The sequence below is a fragment of the Chenopodium album genome, chromosome 18 (genome assembly GCF_948465745.1).
Source record: "Chenopodium album chromosome 18, dcCheAlbu1.1, whole genome shotgun sequence".
NCBI classification, from domain to species: domain Eukaryota; kingdom Viridiplantae; phylum Streptophyta; class Magnoliopsida; order Caryophyllales; family Amaranthaceae; genus Chenopodium; species Chenopodium album.
In genome coordinates this window covers 1,631,958-1,645,705 of record NC_137851.1, presented here as the reverse complement: position 1 = coordinate 1,645,705, position 13,748 = coordinate 1,631,958, and the positions used below count along the sequence as shown (strand labels likewise).

Here is a 13,748-nt window from a genome sequence, read left to right as displayed (position 1 = left end):
ATTCTAATTGTGTTAGTGTTGGATCATTTAAATGAAAACGATCCACAATATTTAATCGACGTTGTAACAAACATTCTAACTGTCTTTGTGTTGGATCACTTAAATGACAACGATCCACAATATTTGATCACTAATGTCGATTAAGTAAACATTAGCCATACATTAAGACAAAATTTCTAAAATTAATTTAGGTTGTTAGTTTTTAATCGTTACCCTACATGCATGCAATTTGTTTGATTGTGGCCAGCAACTGGTAACCTTTCATTTTCGTGGATAAAAAGAATTCATTAACAATTGTTACAAAGTGTGGCAAAATGACAACCTTCAGAATAGTTATGGTGCAGTAGCTTGATTTGATAGTTAGCTAATCAGATTTTGTGTATAATCTTGTTTAATTAGCGTCGAATATATAAAGTAAAAATACAACAATTATTGTAACTAAGAATAGTTAAAACAATAATAATAATATTTAATATTCTTCATATTGATCAACTATAATATATGAACGTACACTATATAAATCACATTAAAGCGATTAGACATTCAATATATACGCAAATTCAGAAATTCACTTCAAATCACAAACTACGTACATTTAGGTGAAGATATTGAAATGGTCACGCGTTAGCGTTAGTTCAATTTGGATTACGACAATTGCGCCGGATTTCTCCATTACTTCCGGTAAGTGGCTTGATGTTCCCCATTCTAATCATGCTCTTACCAAAATCTTTAAAGAACACGCATTGGTTCATAGCATACTTTTTAGTAAAACAATCAGCCTTATTTCCATTGTAAAGTTGTTGGTCCGAGTGAAGTAACCCCTTCTTAACTAGTAGGTTTTGGTAATACTTGTCGTCAAAACGAAACCTTGTTTGGTAGTCGAGGGGTTGCAACACGTTGTCACTTCCATTTCGAGGACACTTTTGTTGTAGCGATTTGGCGAAGGCCGGATCAATATTGGTGTCGTTGTAAATGTGTGGCCGGAAACTTGTGCACCTAGCAAATCCAACAGTGTGTGCGCCTATGCATAAAAAGTAGTAAACAAAGTAACAACCAAGTTAGTTCAAAAATTCAGGGTAACACACCACGTCCTTCCACATGTAACCTTATGTCATTGTAACATTGTATTATCCACAAAGAAAAAGACATTCACTTTCAATAAGTAGTTTAAACATATCATCAAGTAACACCACACGCCATTCAATAAGATCATCGTTATAATTTTACGTCACTAATTATTGTACATGCAAGCCTATATATGTTAACTCGTTTGTTATCCAGTATGAAGTAATAATCAATTGTGATACTAGTAACCAAACAGCCGTTATAACGCCAAAGAGATGAAACGAAGTATCGAAAATTTGAAGGAAAAAAAAAACATAATTCAACTTAAAAAAAGAACCGAGAAAGTATAAATCTTACCAGAGAGGACCACCATGTCTTTAAAAGATAAACCAACGGCGGCAAAACTAGAAGTGAGGTTACCAAGATTGAACTTAGGTTGAGGGATAAAAGCATTGGCTGCACTTCTGTTAGCCGTAAGAGAATCTCTTCTTCCCAATCTCACCTTCCATGTAGGACCACCGTACTGCACTTTCCAATTTTCTCGTTAGCTCCATTATATTGGCTCAAAAACAAATGCATATCTATATAAAATACGAAGTACAATGTTCTTTATCATAATAAAACGATTAAATAATTATTACTCCTAGGTTTTTTCATTCTATAATAATAAAAAAAAAAAAACGTCCATGATGTAAATGAACACTAAAAATTTTAGTTTGATAGACTTTAAACAACAATCCTTTTTTCAAAAAAATTTTTGTTGGGAAAGTAAGTTGGGAGGGAAAAAAGAATAACATTTAGTACAACATACGTGAACAACGGCATCACGAGATGCAATAGCAAGAATATCAGCACAAGAAACAACTCCTGGACATGCTTTCTCTAAACTAGCCTTGATATTGTCCACAACTCCAAACCCGCGAGCTGAGTTTTTATTTGGGTTAGCCGATTTCTCACTTTTAAAAGTTGAAGTATCATCGAGTAAAATTGATCCATCGCAACCCTAGTTGATTAACAAAGTATAAACAAATGAACAATCACTTAACATAACTAGCATCATAATATTGCCTTACGACTTTAAGTAAATACTTACGTTAACAAAGCAATCATGAAAGTGCAACCGAAGTAAGGATGCTCCAACACGAGCCTCATTTTTAATAGCTTTCGCGATTTCTTGCTTAACTATACTAAGAGCATTAGGACAAGTAGAAGAGTAAAAATGTGGTGAAAGATGGCCATTTATGTTTAGAGAAAGACCAAAAAAAATAAGCAATAACAAGTAGAGGTTGCCACAAGCCATTTTGGATAGTTTAAAATTCATACCGACAAATAGTACTAGAAGCTCGCTACTTTATAAGCATCTTAACATGACTGTGTCAACTAATTAATGATGCATTTTTTTAGTCATGAATTAGAAAATAAAGTTTAGTAAAGGTTTTAAGAGCCATTCATGTCACAATCAAGTCAGTGTGACTATTCCATACGTAGTATTATATTGCCACTTTTCTAAGACAAGGAACATTGCTTGGCTTGGTAGTTTGGAAATCTTTATTGAAGAGTATGTATAGTTTTTTTTTTTTTGGTTGGTAAGGAGAAGGGTCCTACCGGGCCAGAACCTCTCACCGGCCCGGGTTAGCGGGCTAGACAATTTGGAAGAGTGGGGGGAAGATAAGGGAATCCCACTCCCCAAAATTGTCACTAATGGGGATTAAACCCCCAAAAGTGCTCTTCTTTCCACTAGACCGAGATTAGCTCAGTAAAGAGTATGTATAGTTAAGTTACATACATTTTTAACATATTGCAAGACAGTATATCTACCAAGTAAAACCCACTTTTTGTACAAATTAAAACATGTGTACTAGTTTATTCTGATTAATTAGTTCAAATACTTTAGAGAAGGAACTTATTGTGTGAGTTTTTTTGGAAATCTAGTTTATTCTGATTAATTAGTTCAAATACTTTTGAGGATGAACTTATTGTGTGAGTTTTTTTGGAATTTCCAAAAAAACTAAATAAAAATAAATAATTAAATAAAAAATTATTGTTTGAGTAGTTATCAGTTATTAGGCTATATTTAATTTGTATTTTCCCCGTTATTTGAGTGCAACCGTATTTGAACTTCCCATGTATTTGAATGCAACCAACAAAGCCTTTACAGTTACACATTGACTAAAAAATAAAAAATAAAAAATAAAAAAAAAATAAAATAAAAAAAAATTAAAGAAAAAATTGGGTGTTTAGGGAGCCACAAGGACGGGTGATGAAAAACGATCCTAAGATCTTTTGGAATCGAAAGGGGAGCTCTAACTAGGGGTGGCAATTCGGGTCGGTGGGTCGGGTTCGGGTCAGATTTCGGGTTATGTTTAGAAACAATCAAAAATAGTGTAAAACTTAATATTATTACGAAATATGAAATTTTGGTCAAATCGGGTCGAATTCGCGTTATTCGGGTTCGAATCAGGTCGGGTTCGGGTTTCTCTCAGTAACTTCGGGTCGGGTTCGTTCGGGTTATCGGGTCAGGGATTGCCAGCCCTTGCTCTAACTACTTGAGCTATCCCTCACTCTCAATTTTAAAAGTTGATTAGTACATAAGTTGTGAAAGAAGATGTTTGTGTAAAGATACAATGGATGACTTATATGACTAAAACTATAGATACAATATTACAATCGTGTGAAATCTTATTTGAATCTTTACGTAGATTACATTAATATTTACTAATTAGAGATATTAATAATTAATAATATATTTTCACAAGCGTGATAAAAAAATTTGTCAACAAAAAAACATGATAATAAAAAGAGACGAAAGAAGTATTACAGGACAAGGAGTATTAAAACACCTCCAAAACATTAAATTTATTAAATGAGCCCACAATGTCCATACAAGAAGAAAAGACCTAACTAAACACAAAGCATAGTACACAACGTATTCATTGGCTAATTGCCATCCCAAAATGGCTCATGCATTACAACTTTTACTTACTTTTCCTTCAACCCGTGAAAATATACACGGATTTTCTTTCTTATTTCTACTAACATCTGACTTTATACTCTCTTGTACTCACTCCCAAGAGGTTATGACGCAGATTTCACAAGTCACAAACGATGACAAAAATATGAAATTGTATAATTTGTATGCAACTACTAACCACCTCTGAATCCTATTCCATCAGTAATTTTAAATAAGTCGTCGCGATTGTTAATATCTTCTCCGAATGGTACTAATCTATGAACCTAGTATTTTACCATCTAAATATTATCCAGCATACTTGAGAATCAATTCTATAAATTCATATTATAAAAGTTAAAATACTTCTTGCGCCAAAAGTACATATGGAGAAAAAATTAACAGTATATACATGAGCGTAAGGGTATGCTATCTAGTTTCTCCCAACTCGTCTTAATTAGGTCATTACCGATAAAACAATTATAAATGTATGATTATACTCAACTAGGATCTTACTAAGGCGCGTTATAATGTCCAATTGTCCTTGTTACATCGCATATCCACGCGTACCACATCTTAACTCGTCTTAATTACGTCATTACCTATAAAACAATTATAAATGTATGATAATGCTCAACTAGGATCTTACTAAGGCGCGTTATCATGTCCAATTGGCCATGTTACATCGCATATCCACGCGTACCACAACCCATGTAAGAAGTCGTAAAAGGCAACAAATGGGCAAGGCAGGGCAACAAATTAGGTAACGCCCTATGGGCTTAAGAAAAAGTCTATCCACTTCATAGAGCGAGCACCTAACTGACGAGGTATAATAGAGCGAGTACCAGGCACTTAAGTTTTGCCCCCCAACCCATGACAGTTCCTAACCAAATGCAAAATTGAAGAGGTCTTCTTTGGCTGTACTACAAGGTACTAACTGAAATAAATTTGTCAAGAGACATCTCATTTTCATCTATTCTATAATCTATAATGTAGACTTACACATTTTCAAATCAATACTATCCAGGCTTGCTGGTGCATTACTAATTCGGTATCTCATACACAGATATACTTGCCCGCCCATTCTAACTAACATAGTCATCCAACAACATATAAATTAGAGTATTTTCTTATTATAAAAAAAAAAACCAATAACTACTCCGTAATTATTTCCTTTTATTCCATTAGCTTTTATCTACCCGTGTTTGAATAAATGAAATGTTTTGAAATTTACGAAATTTCAGAAAAGTTAGTTGAATTTATTATTAAAAAGTAGAGAGGTTAAAGTCCATTAATTAGTAGAATATTATTGAAAAATAGAGAGAATATTATTAAAAAAAAAAAGAAAAGTTACTTTAAAAAAATCGTGGAGTATAAGTATTGTTTTTGTTCACAAAGAATATATTTCATGCACTAAAATGTGTACATTCTAATACGTAGTATATATATACACTAACATGTTCTCTGCCACGTCAAGAAAAAATATTAGGCCTATCAGATCAAGATCGAAGAACAAGAAAGGTAAAATATATTTCACAAGAATCTAAATTCAAAAAATAACTTGCTTTCTTATAAGAATCCTCGCACATGATGTTTTACAAATGAAATAAAGAATAGGGACATATACACCAAATAAGACTTTCTTTAGCTTGGTCAATTCTACTCACATATCATTAAGATCAACAAAATCTCTCCCTAAGGTCTATTCTACTCACAGATTATTTAGACAAAAGCCATCAAAATACAAGAACTCCTCGTCTCAAACTCTTCCTAAAACATGAATTCTTCACAAAAAAGCACTATACGAATATTCTTCCCACACAAGGTATGTATTGAAATCTCCAATAGGGAGAAGAAAAAAAAAAAAAAAACCCCTCAAATTATCCTTGGAAATTCAATAGAGAACATAAAGCAACATTAACACCCACCCGAGTAGATCAATCTGAACTCATAATATTCCCAGTATCTTCCAAAACCCCTCAAACAAGACCCATATATCAACTTCATAAACACAACTACCACTAAGAGCAAAACCATTAGGCAGTTAATACTAATATTTACTCTTGCCTTTAATCAGCATATCAATAAAAATAATTCTAAAACCATGCACAAGCATTTTGACACATTTCCCATTCCTCCAATACACCACACTACAAAAGACTAGTAGTATACACCTCACTATCTCAAAAGTAATAGATACCTTAGTTTACATAACATCATCTATCACAATGTATCAAAAAATCTATTCACCAGATGTAGCTTCACCATAATTCATTATCACACCCTTCACTTAACCAAACTTTCAATCCTCAAATCAACACCCCTTGTTGATCATGCCAAATATATACAAACACAATCATTACCCAAAAGAAGAAAAAAAAGCTCAATAACTAGCATCCTACTTATGAAGAATTACATTCACCGTTTACAATAGGAATAGCACTCAACGTAAGCAATAGCACAAAAAAAACCCAACTTTAGCAATAGCACTCACCATAAGCATCTGCCACAATTTACAAAGTTTTCACAAAAGGAAGTTTCTCCACAACTCATAATATCTTTAATGCCAAACATCCTCCTCAAAATCTACATTGTCCTAAACCTACCTAACCTTGAAAATAGCTCTCACAATGAGAATCTAGATACAAACTAATAGTATATCTTTAATACTTGCACCATTTCAACATCCTTACATCACTTCCAATTCCATCCAAGAGAGAAATGTATTCCAAAGTTCTATCAAAGACAATATCCATCCAACAGTTCATCACTTTCTAGTCTTAAATAATCCCTTGTAATAATATTGTTCTAAACACAATTTCCCATCCTCTATTAAACAACACTCATTTCTAACCACAAGCATACCCCCCCCCCCCCCCAAAAAAAAAAAAAAACACCAAAAGACTTGGAACTCAACATCCTAAACTCCCTCAAACCTTATAATAGATCACTGCAATACATCAAGACATGCATCTCACAAACCAATTAAAAAAACAAATGCAAAGTTTGTGTACTTGGAAATTTAATTATGTAACGTGTAGCAGTATAACAAACTCTAACGTATATTAAGTAGATCAATCAGAACTCACAATTCTAAAATGCCCGCATAACATAGACTAACAACCCTCAAAAACTACACCTGCGTATCAACATCACAAAACACAGCCTAAAAAAACAATCTTAAGCATGACAGCACATTAACACTTCTAATAAATATTGAACAGCACTGCAAAAAGCTTATATCACTTTAGAATCCTTCCATGAGATACAAAAACATGACAATAACCATTCAGCCAATTCTTCATTATCTAATCCAAAATGCCATATAAAGAATGGGACTAATACACCGAACAAAAGTTTCTTTTGGCTAATGAGGTACCATCATAATTATTCTTTTCTTCTTAACACAATTTCCTATCCTCAATTCAAATGGTCTTGCCTCAAGCCAGATTATACCACAAATCAATTACAGAGAAATCATCAAAATACATAAGACTCGGCATTTCATACTCCCCTCAAAACTTGAATTCAACATCATGCTCTCTCATCCCATAAATCTAACATCTCGATCAGAAAAAGATACTTAAATTACATCCCTAAATTATGAGAGTTAAACAATAAAGCAGCTTAATTTTCCCATAATGAATTCAGATTCCAAATTCTAAAAAGCCCAAATAATATAGACACAATTTCAAAACCTTACTCATCTCCTAGTACAAAAAATAGATAAATAAGATCTTGCATTTGATTCTGTCAGAGAACAAAAAAAAAAGAGTTTAATAATAAAGCAGCTTAATTTTCCCACAATGAATACATATCAGATTTCAACTTCTAAATAGCCCAAATAATAAAGACACAATTTCAAAGACAAGCTATTCTCCAATTTATGCTCTTCTATTCGCTGTCCACCAGACCCAATATAAGTTTATTTATTGTCATAATCAGATTTTATACAAAATCCTCAAGTCTAAGGACATTAAGCCCACAAATCATTTAGGCAAAAAACATTAAGATACTTGAACTCGACATCTTAATATTTTAATTCTTCACAATCAACCATTGTACTGTTCCCAAGCAAGGCACGTATCTAACCTCTTCAAGATAAAAAGATTCCTAAAATGTCCATAGAAATATAATCATACTAATTAAACAATCTGAACTCATAATTCTAAGAATCGCAAGTAACATAGACCAACACCCCTCAAAAACTATAACCACAAATCAGCTTCATAAACACAACCACCACCGAGAACAAAAACAATGCTACCTCCTTTAATCTTCAAAAAAATTATACAGTCTAACAAGTATATCCAGTCTTGCCTTACAAGAGTTCCACTTTCTAGCGTTGTAAAAATACACGGCCCATAACTATGTGCCACCGATATCTCAAGCACTATGGCATCAACTCCTTTACTATACCATTAAAGGATAATACAAGCATAAAATCTACACACAAATATAGTAGTACATGATTAGTCCAAAACACTATTGCAAAGCTACTAGGCTCAAACACTCACTATAATAAAATGTAAGCATACAGCTCAATAGAGATACAACTTCAATGTACATAACACTATCTATCACAATTCACCAAAGAACTCGATTCACCAACGAAATTTCTCCATAATTCAGTATCACACTTTCTTCTAAATCAAAAACCCTGGTCAATAAGGCCCAATAAGACGTAAACACAACAATTAACCCTAAAATCCTCCTATTCCTCCATAAAAATTATATTGTCCACACTTGACCTTAACAATAAAACTCACAAAAGGCATCTACCAGATGCAAAAATAACTTTAACACTTGCGCCACTTCAATCCTTTCAATAGAGAAATAAACTCCAAAGCCATCAACGTTATCTTGTCATTTCATCATTTTCAATCAATTTCCTTCCTCAATTCAACAGCTCTCATTTCTGACCAAGTATACATTATACCCACAAATTGAATGGAACAAAACCATCATAATGCTTAAAACTCACCATCTAAAACTCCCACTTGAAAATTATACCTAGAGTAACCTTAACAACAACTCATAAAAGGCATCTAAACACATGCAAAAATAACTTTGACACTTGCACTACTTAAATCCTTTCAATAAAGAAATAAACTCCAAAGCCATCAACCTGGTCAATTCATCATTTCCTAATCAATTTCCTTATTCAATTCAATAGCTCTCATTTCTAACCAAGTATGTTGTATACCCTTAAATCAAATAGAAAAAAACCATCAAAATACTTAAAATTTAGCATCGAAAACTCCCACTAAAACTTATATCTTTCAATGCATCTGACACTTCACCAAATAACTTTATTCGCCAAACGAAATTTCTCAAACAGATATAGAAATAACTTTAACACTTGCACCACTTCAAAATCCTTTCAATAGAGAAATAAACTCCATAGCCATACATCATCTTGTCCATTCATCATATTCTAATGCATTTCTCATCCTCAATTCAACGGCTCTCATTTCTGTCTAAGTATACGGTTTACCCACAAATTAAATAGAAAAAAAAACCAATAAAATACTTGAAACTCAGCATCTGAAACTCCCATTCAAACTTATATCCTTAGACAATTTTTTTTTTAGATTATTAAAATTAAAAATAAAAATAAAAAAATAAAAAATAAAAACTTGATTTATGTCCTCAAAATTTGATAGTATAAAATGGAGCAGCTTAACAAACCCAAACTTACTTGTATATTAAAGTAGATCAATTGAAAATTATAAACCCACGTACAATAGACTAATACACCTCAAAAACTAGACCCATAAATCAACTTCACATGTGTTCGAGATTTTTTTGATCAAGGGGAGTGTTAAGTTAATCAAAAAAAATCTTGAAATATCTAATAGATATCTTGTATGAATGTACTAGAAGATGCTTAAGAAAAAATCAATGATAAATATCTAGCAAACTTAGAAAGTCCTAAATAAATTTCACCTAAAATATCTAATAGATATCTTGTATGAATGTACTAAAAGATGCTTAAGAAAAAATCTAGGATAAATATCTAGCACATTAGAAAGTCCGAAATAAATATCACCTAGAATGTTCTAGATAGAAGTAGAAAGATGTAGGGGTCGTAAGCTATGTAGTATGTCGGTGGAAGCAAGAACCGACATACACTACTACTATAAATACTGCCATGCAAATATAAGCAATATTCATGTAATAAAGCTCTTACTTTTCCAACCCACTACTACTTCCACTCTTTGATTGCCAACAACATGATCACATCCTCAAATCAACAGCTCCGCTTATTAGCAATCAAACCCACAAATCAAATACATAAAATATTTTTAGCACTTGCACCAATTCAAATTCATTACATCATTTCAAATCTATTTAACAAAGAAATATGTACCACATCCAGCTAATTCATCACTTTCTAGTCCCAATCAAAAACTCAATTCACATTTGAGTGAAAATTCTTAATCCATAAAAAGCTCAAACAATTCAGATATTTAGATCAGATGAGATCGTTAAAAAAAATCAATTTATTTCAAATGCAAAATGTTCGGATAATTTAAAGCTTTGAAAAGTAGATAACCTTATTTCAAATAGTGTATGTAATAGAAATCTATTATCATTTAGTATAATTTTCCACTGATATGTCACAAATGAAATAAAGAATTAGAAACAATACACCTAACAAAAGTTTCTTTATGAATATAAAGATAGTCTTCATTACTCTTTTGATCTAATAGAATTTACCATCCTCGAATCAACAACTCTAACCTTGTCAATCAAGGCCAATAAGACATAAAGACAACCATTACCTTAAATAGCCCAAACTGATTAAGTAGCATTTGGCATCCTCCAAAATTAAATTGTCCGAACCTAAAGTAAACTTAACAATAGAACTCACAAAAGGCTTTTAACACTTGCACTACTTCAATCCTTTCAATAGAGAAATAAACTCAAAATTCATCAACGTCAACTTGTCGGTTCATCATTTTCTAATCCATTTCCTTCCACAATTCAACAGCTCTCATTTCTGACAAAGTATACGATATACCCACAAATAAAAAAAATAAAAAACTTAACTCAGTTGCTGAAACTCCCACTCAAACTTATATCCTTCAATGCATCTGACATTTCAACAAATAACTCTATTCACGAATGAAATTTCTCCATAATTCAATATCACACTTTCTTCTAAGTAACACCTTCCAACCTCAAATCAACAACCCTTGTCAATCAGGCACAATAAGAAATAAAAATCAGCTATTACCCTAATATAGCCCAAACACATTAAGTAGCATCTGACATCCTTCTTAAAATTAAATTGTCCAAACCTAAAGTTACCTTAATAGTAGAACTCACAATAAGCATCCAAACAAATACAAAAACACTTGCATCACTTCAAAATCCTTTCAACCGAGAAATAAGCTCCATAGCCATCAACGTCATCTCGTCAATTCATCATTTTCTAATCCATTTCCATCCTTAATTCGAGAGCTCTCATTTCTGACCAAATATACGGTATACCTACAAATTGAATAGAAAAAAACCATCAAAATACTTAAAACTCAACATCTGAAACTCCCACTCATACTTATATCCTTCACAACAATGCATCAACTATTGACTATCTAAAAAAAAATAAACCTTGATTTATGTTCTTAAAATTTGATAGTATAAAATGGAGCAGCTTAACAAACCCAAACTTACTCCTACTAATTAGATCAATCAGGATTGAAAATTCTAAATCCGCATACCATAGACTAATTAATTACCCCTAAGAAACATGCATCAACTTCACATGATCACATCCTCAAATCAACAGCTCCGTTCTTGCCAATTAAACCCACAAATCAAATACTACATAAAAACCATTAGAACATTCAGAACTCACTCAAACCAGCATCTCATACTCCCCTCAGACTTAGAAACTTAATAAGGCCAGCCAGAAACAGTTAATAGTTACCTAACCTCCATTACCACCTTCCTCATTCAACAAAGAAAACTACGCGATAAACCAAACCAAATGGTAAGAGAAAACCGAAATTTGAGGTTACAAGTATAATTAAACCCCTACGCAACCAAAAAAAAAAAAAAAAAAAAAGAAAAAATCAATAAATTCAGCCAAAAAGACGAGATTTTTCAAAAGTTCATCCCTACTCACAAACAATTTTATTTAGGGAAAAAAAAGTGATTTTTTTTTACAGAACAATCTTAATATTTCTGTGTAACACTTGAAAGATAAAAACTTCACACTATACCCTCTTCCTCCTTTTCATATACAGCATTACAGACCGAATCATAACATAATTGGAGTAGTTCAGATAATTATACTAAACACAAAACAACAACAAAAATCAAAACAGCCAAAAATGTAACTAATTTGAGACAATATTCTGGAAATAAACATACATATTCAACTCAATAAATCAACAAAACAGAAAAAAGTACCCGAAAAATTCCTAAACTCTGAAATAAATTTCGCTAACCGTAGGTGATTCCTCGTAATTCTACTTCATCAACACCGAAAAATCGGCGAATGTACTGGAATCACCGCCGACAAAACCGTCGAATTTCCAATTCAGACATTAATTTGTTGCCTAAAACGGTAATTTTTCCCCAAAAATTGAAGATTTTGATCGATAATTTCATGTAATCCGAGTAAAAACTAGACGAATTGGAGAAGAAATGAACACCATTTAGGGTTAGGGTTTTAATCGGAATTTGTTAAAATTTCACCGAGAAGAGGTTGATCGGAGAGAAATTTTAGGGGTTAGGGTTTGAATTTTCACTGAAAATGAGGAAGATTTCTATAAACGATTGTTGTATTATGGCGGTGAATGGTACAACGGTAATAGACTTTGCAACGGTCTTTTTTTTTTTAAGGGTTTAGGCTTCAGGATTTTTTATTTGACAAAATTGGTATAAATCTCCTGTTTGACTAACTTTTTTGAAAAAATTACTTTTTATTTTATTTTTTTTAACTAAATTACCTTTTAAGTACCTAAGTTTTTTTATTGCATCATCCCTATTTCAAATTTTGACAAAAAATTTAATTGAGATGTCAAAGGAGCCACAACTTGTGATTTTCCTTCTTTAAATCATTTATTTTTTCCCTCCTAAAAACATTCGACCCTTCTCTATATAAATGCATGACTAAATTGAGTAAAGCTCTATAAAAACCAAACGTAATTTTGCTGCACAAATTAAATTGTAATCTTTGTTTATTCTCAAATCCTAAATTGAGGTAATTGAAGTGGATAGTTGAGATGGAAGAGAAGGTTTTGTTGTGCTTGTTGATTTGGAAGTGGATAATTGAGATGCAATCCGTTAGATTTGAAATAGGGGTGGTGCAATAAAAAAACTTAGGTACTTAAAATGTGATTTAGTAAAAAAGAAAAAAAAAAAAAACATAAAAGGTGATTTTTTTTAAAGTTGGACAAAAAAGGTGCTTTATATCAATTTTACCTTTTTATTTTCTTTGAAGGAAATTTTTTTATATTACCCAAAAGTTTAATTTTTTTTTTTTTTTTAATTACAGTTATATAAACTTTTTGTCAAAAAAAAAATATGCTATGGGCTCAAAATAAGTTAGCCACATAAATAATAAATTTATAAATTAAGAAAAGTGGCAATTCATGGAACATTAATCATTTGTATAAGTATTTCTTGCTACTAGTGGTATTTGCTAAATATTTCAAATATGTAATGGCACTAAAGATACTTCAATATGTAATATTTCAAATACATATGTTACTAATGA

At 31.9% G+C, this 13,748-nt stretch overlaps 1 protein-coding gene across 1 annotated transcript; it reads right to left on the bottom strand.

Annotated features, from left to right (window-relative positions):
* Nucleotides 1-448: 448 nt before the first annotated feature.
* Nucleotides 449-2,409, bottom strand: LOC145592612 (peroxidase P7-like). The gene is made up of 4 exons (XM_081649116.1): nucleotides 2,159-2,409; nucleotides 1,877-2,068; nucleotides 1,423-1,588; nucleotides 449-1,021 (listed from the first exon to the last, which is right to left on the bottom strand). The coding sequence occupies exons 1-4, from the start codon at nucleotides 2,384-2,386 to the stop codon at nucleotides 636-638; spliced, it is 972 nt and encodes a 323-aa protein (XP_081505242.1). The 5' UTR covers nucleotides 2,387-2,409; the 3' UTR covers nucleotides 449-635.
* Nucleotides 2,410-13,748: the final 11,339 nt, after the last annotated feature.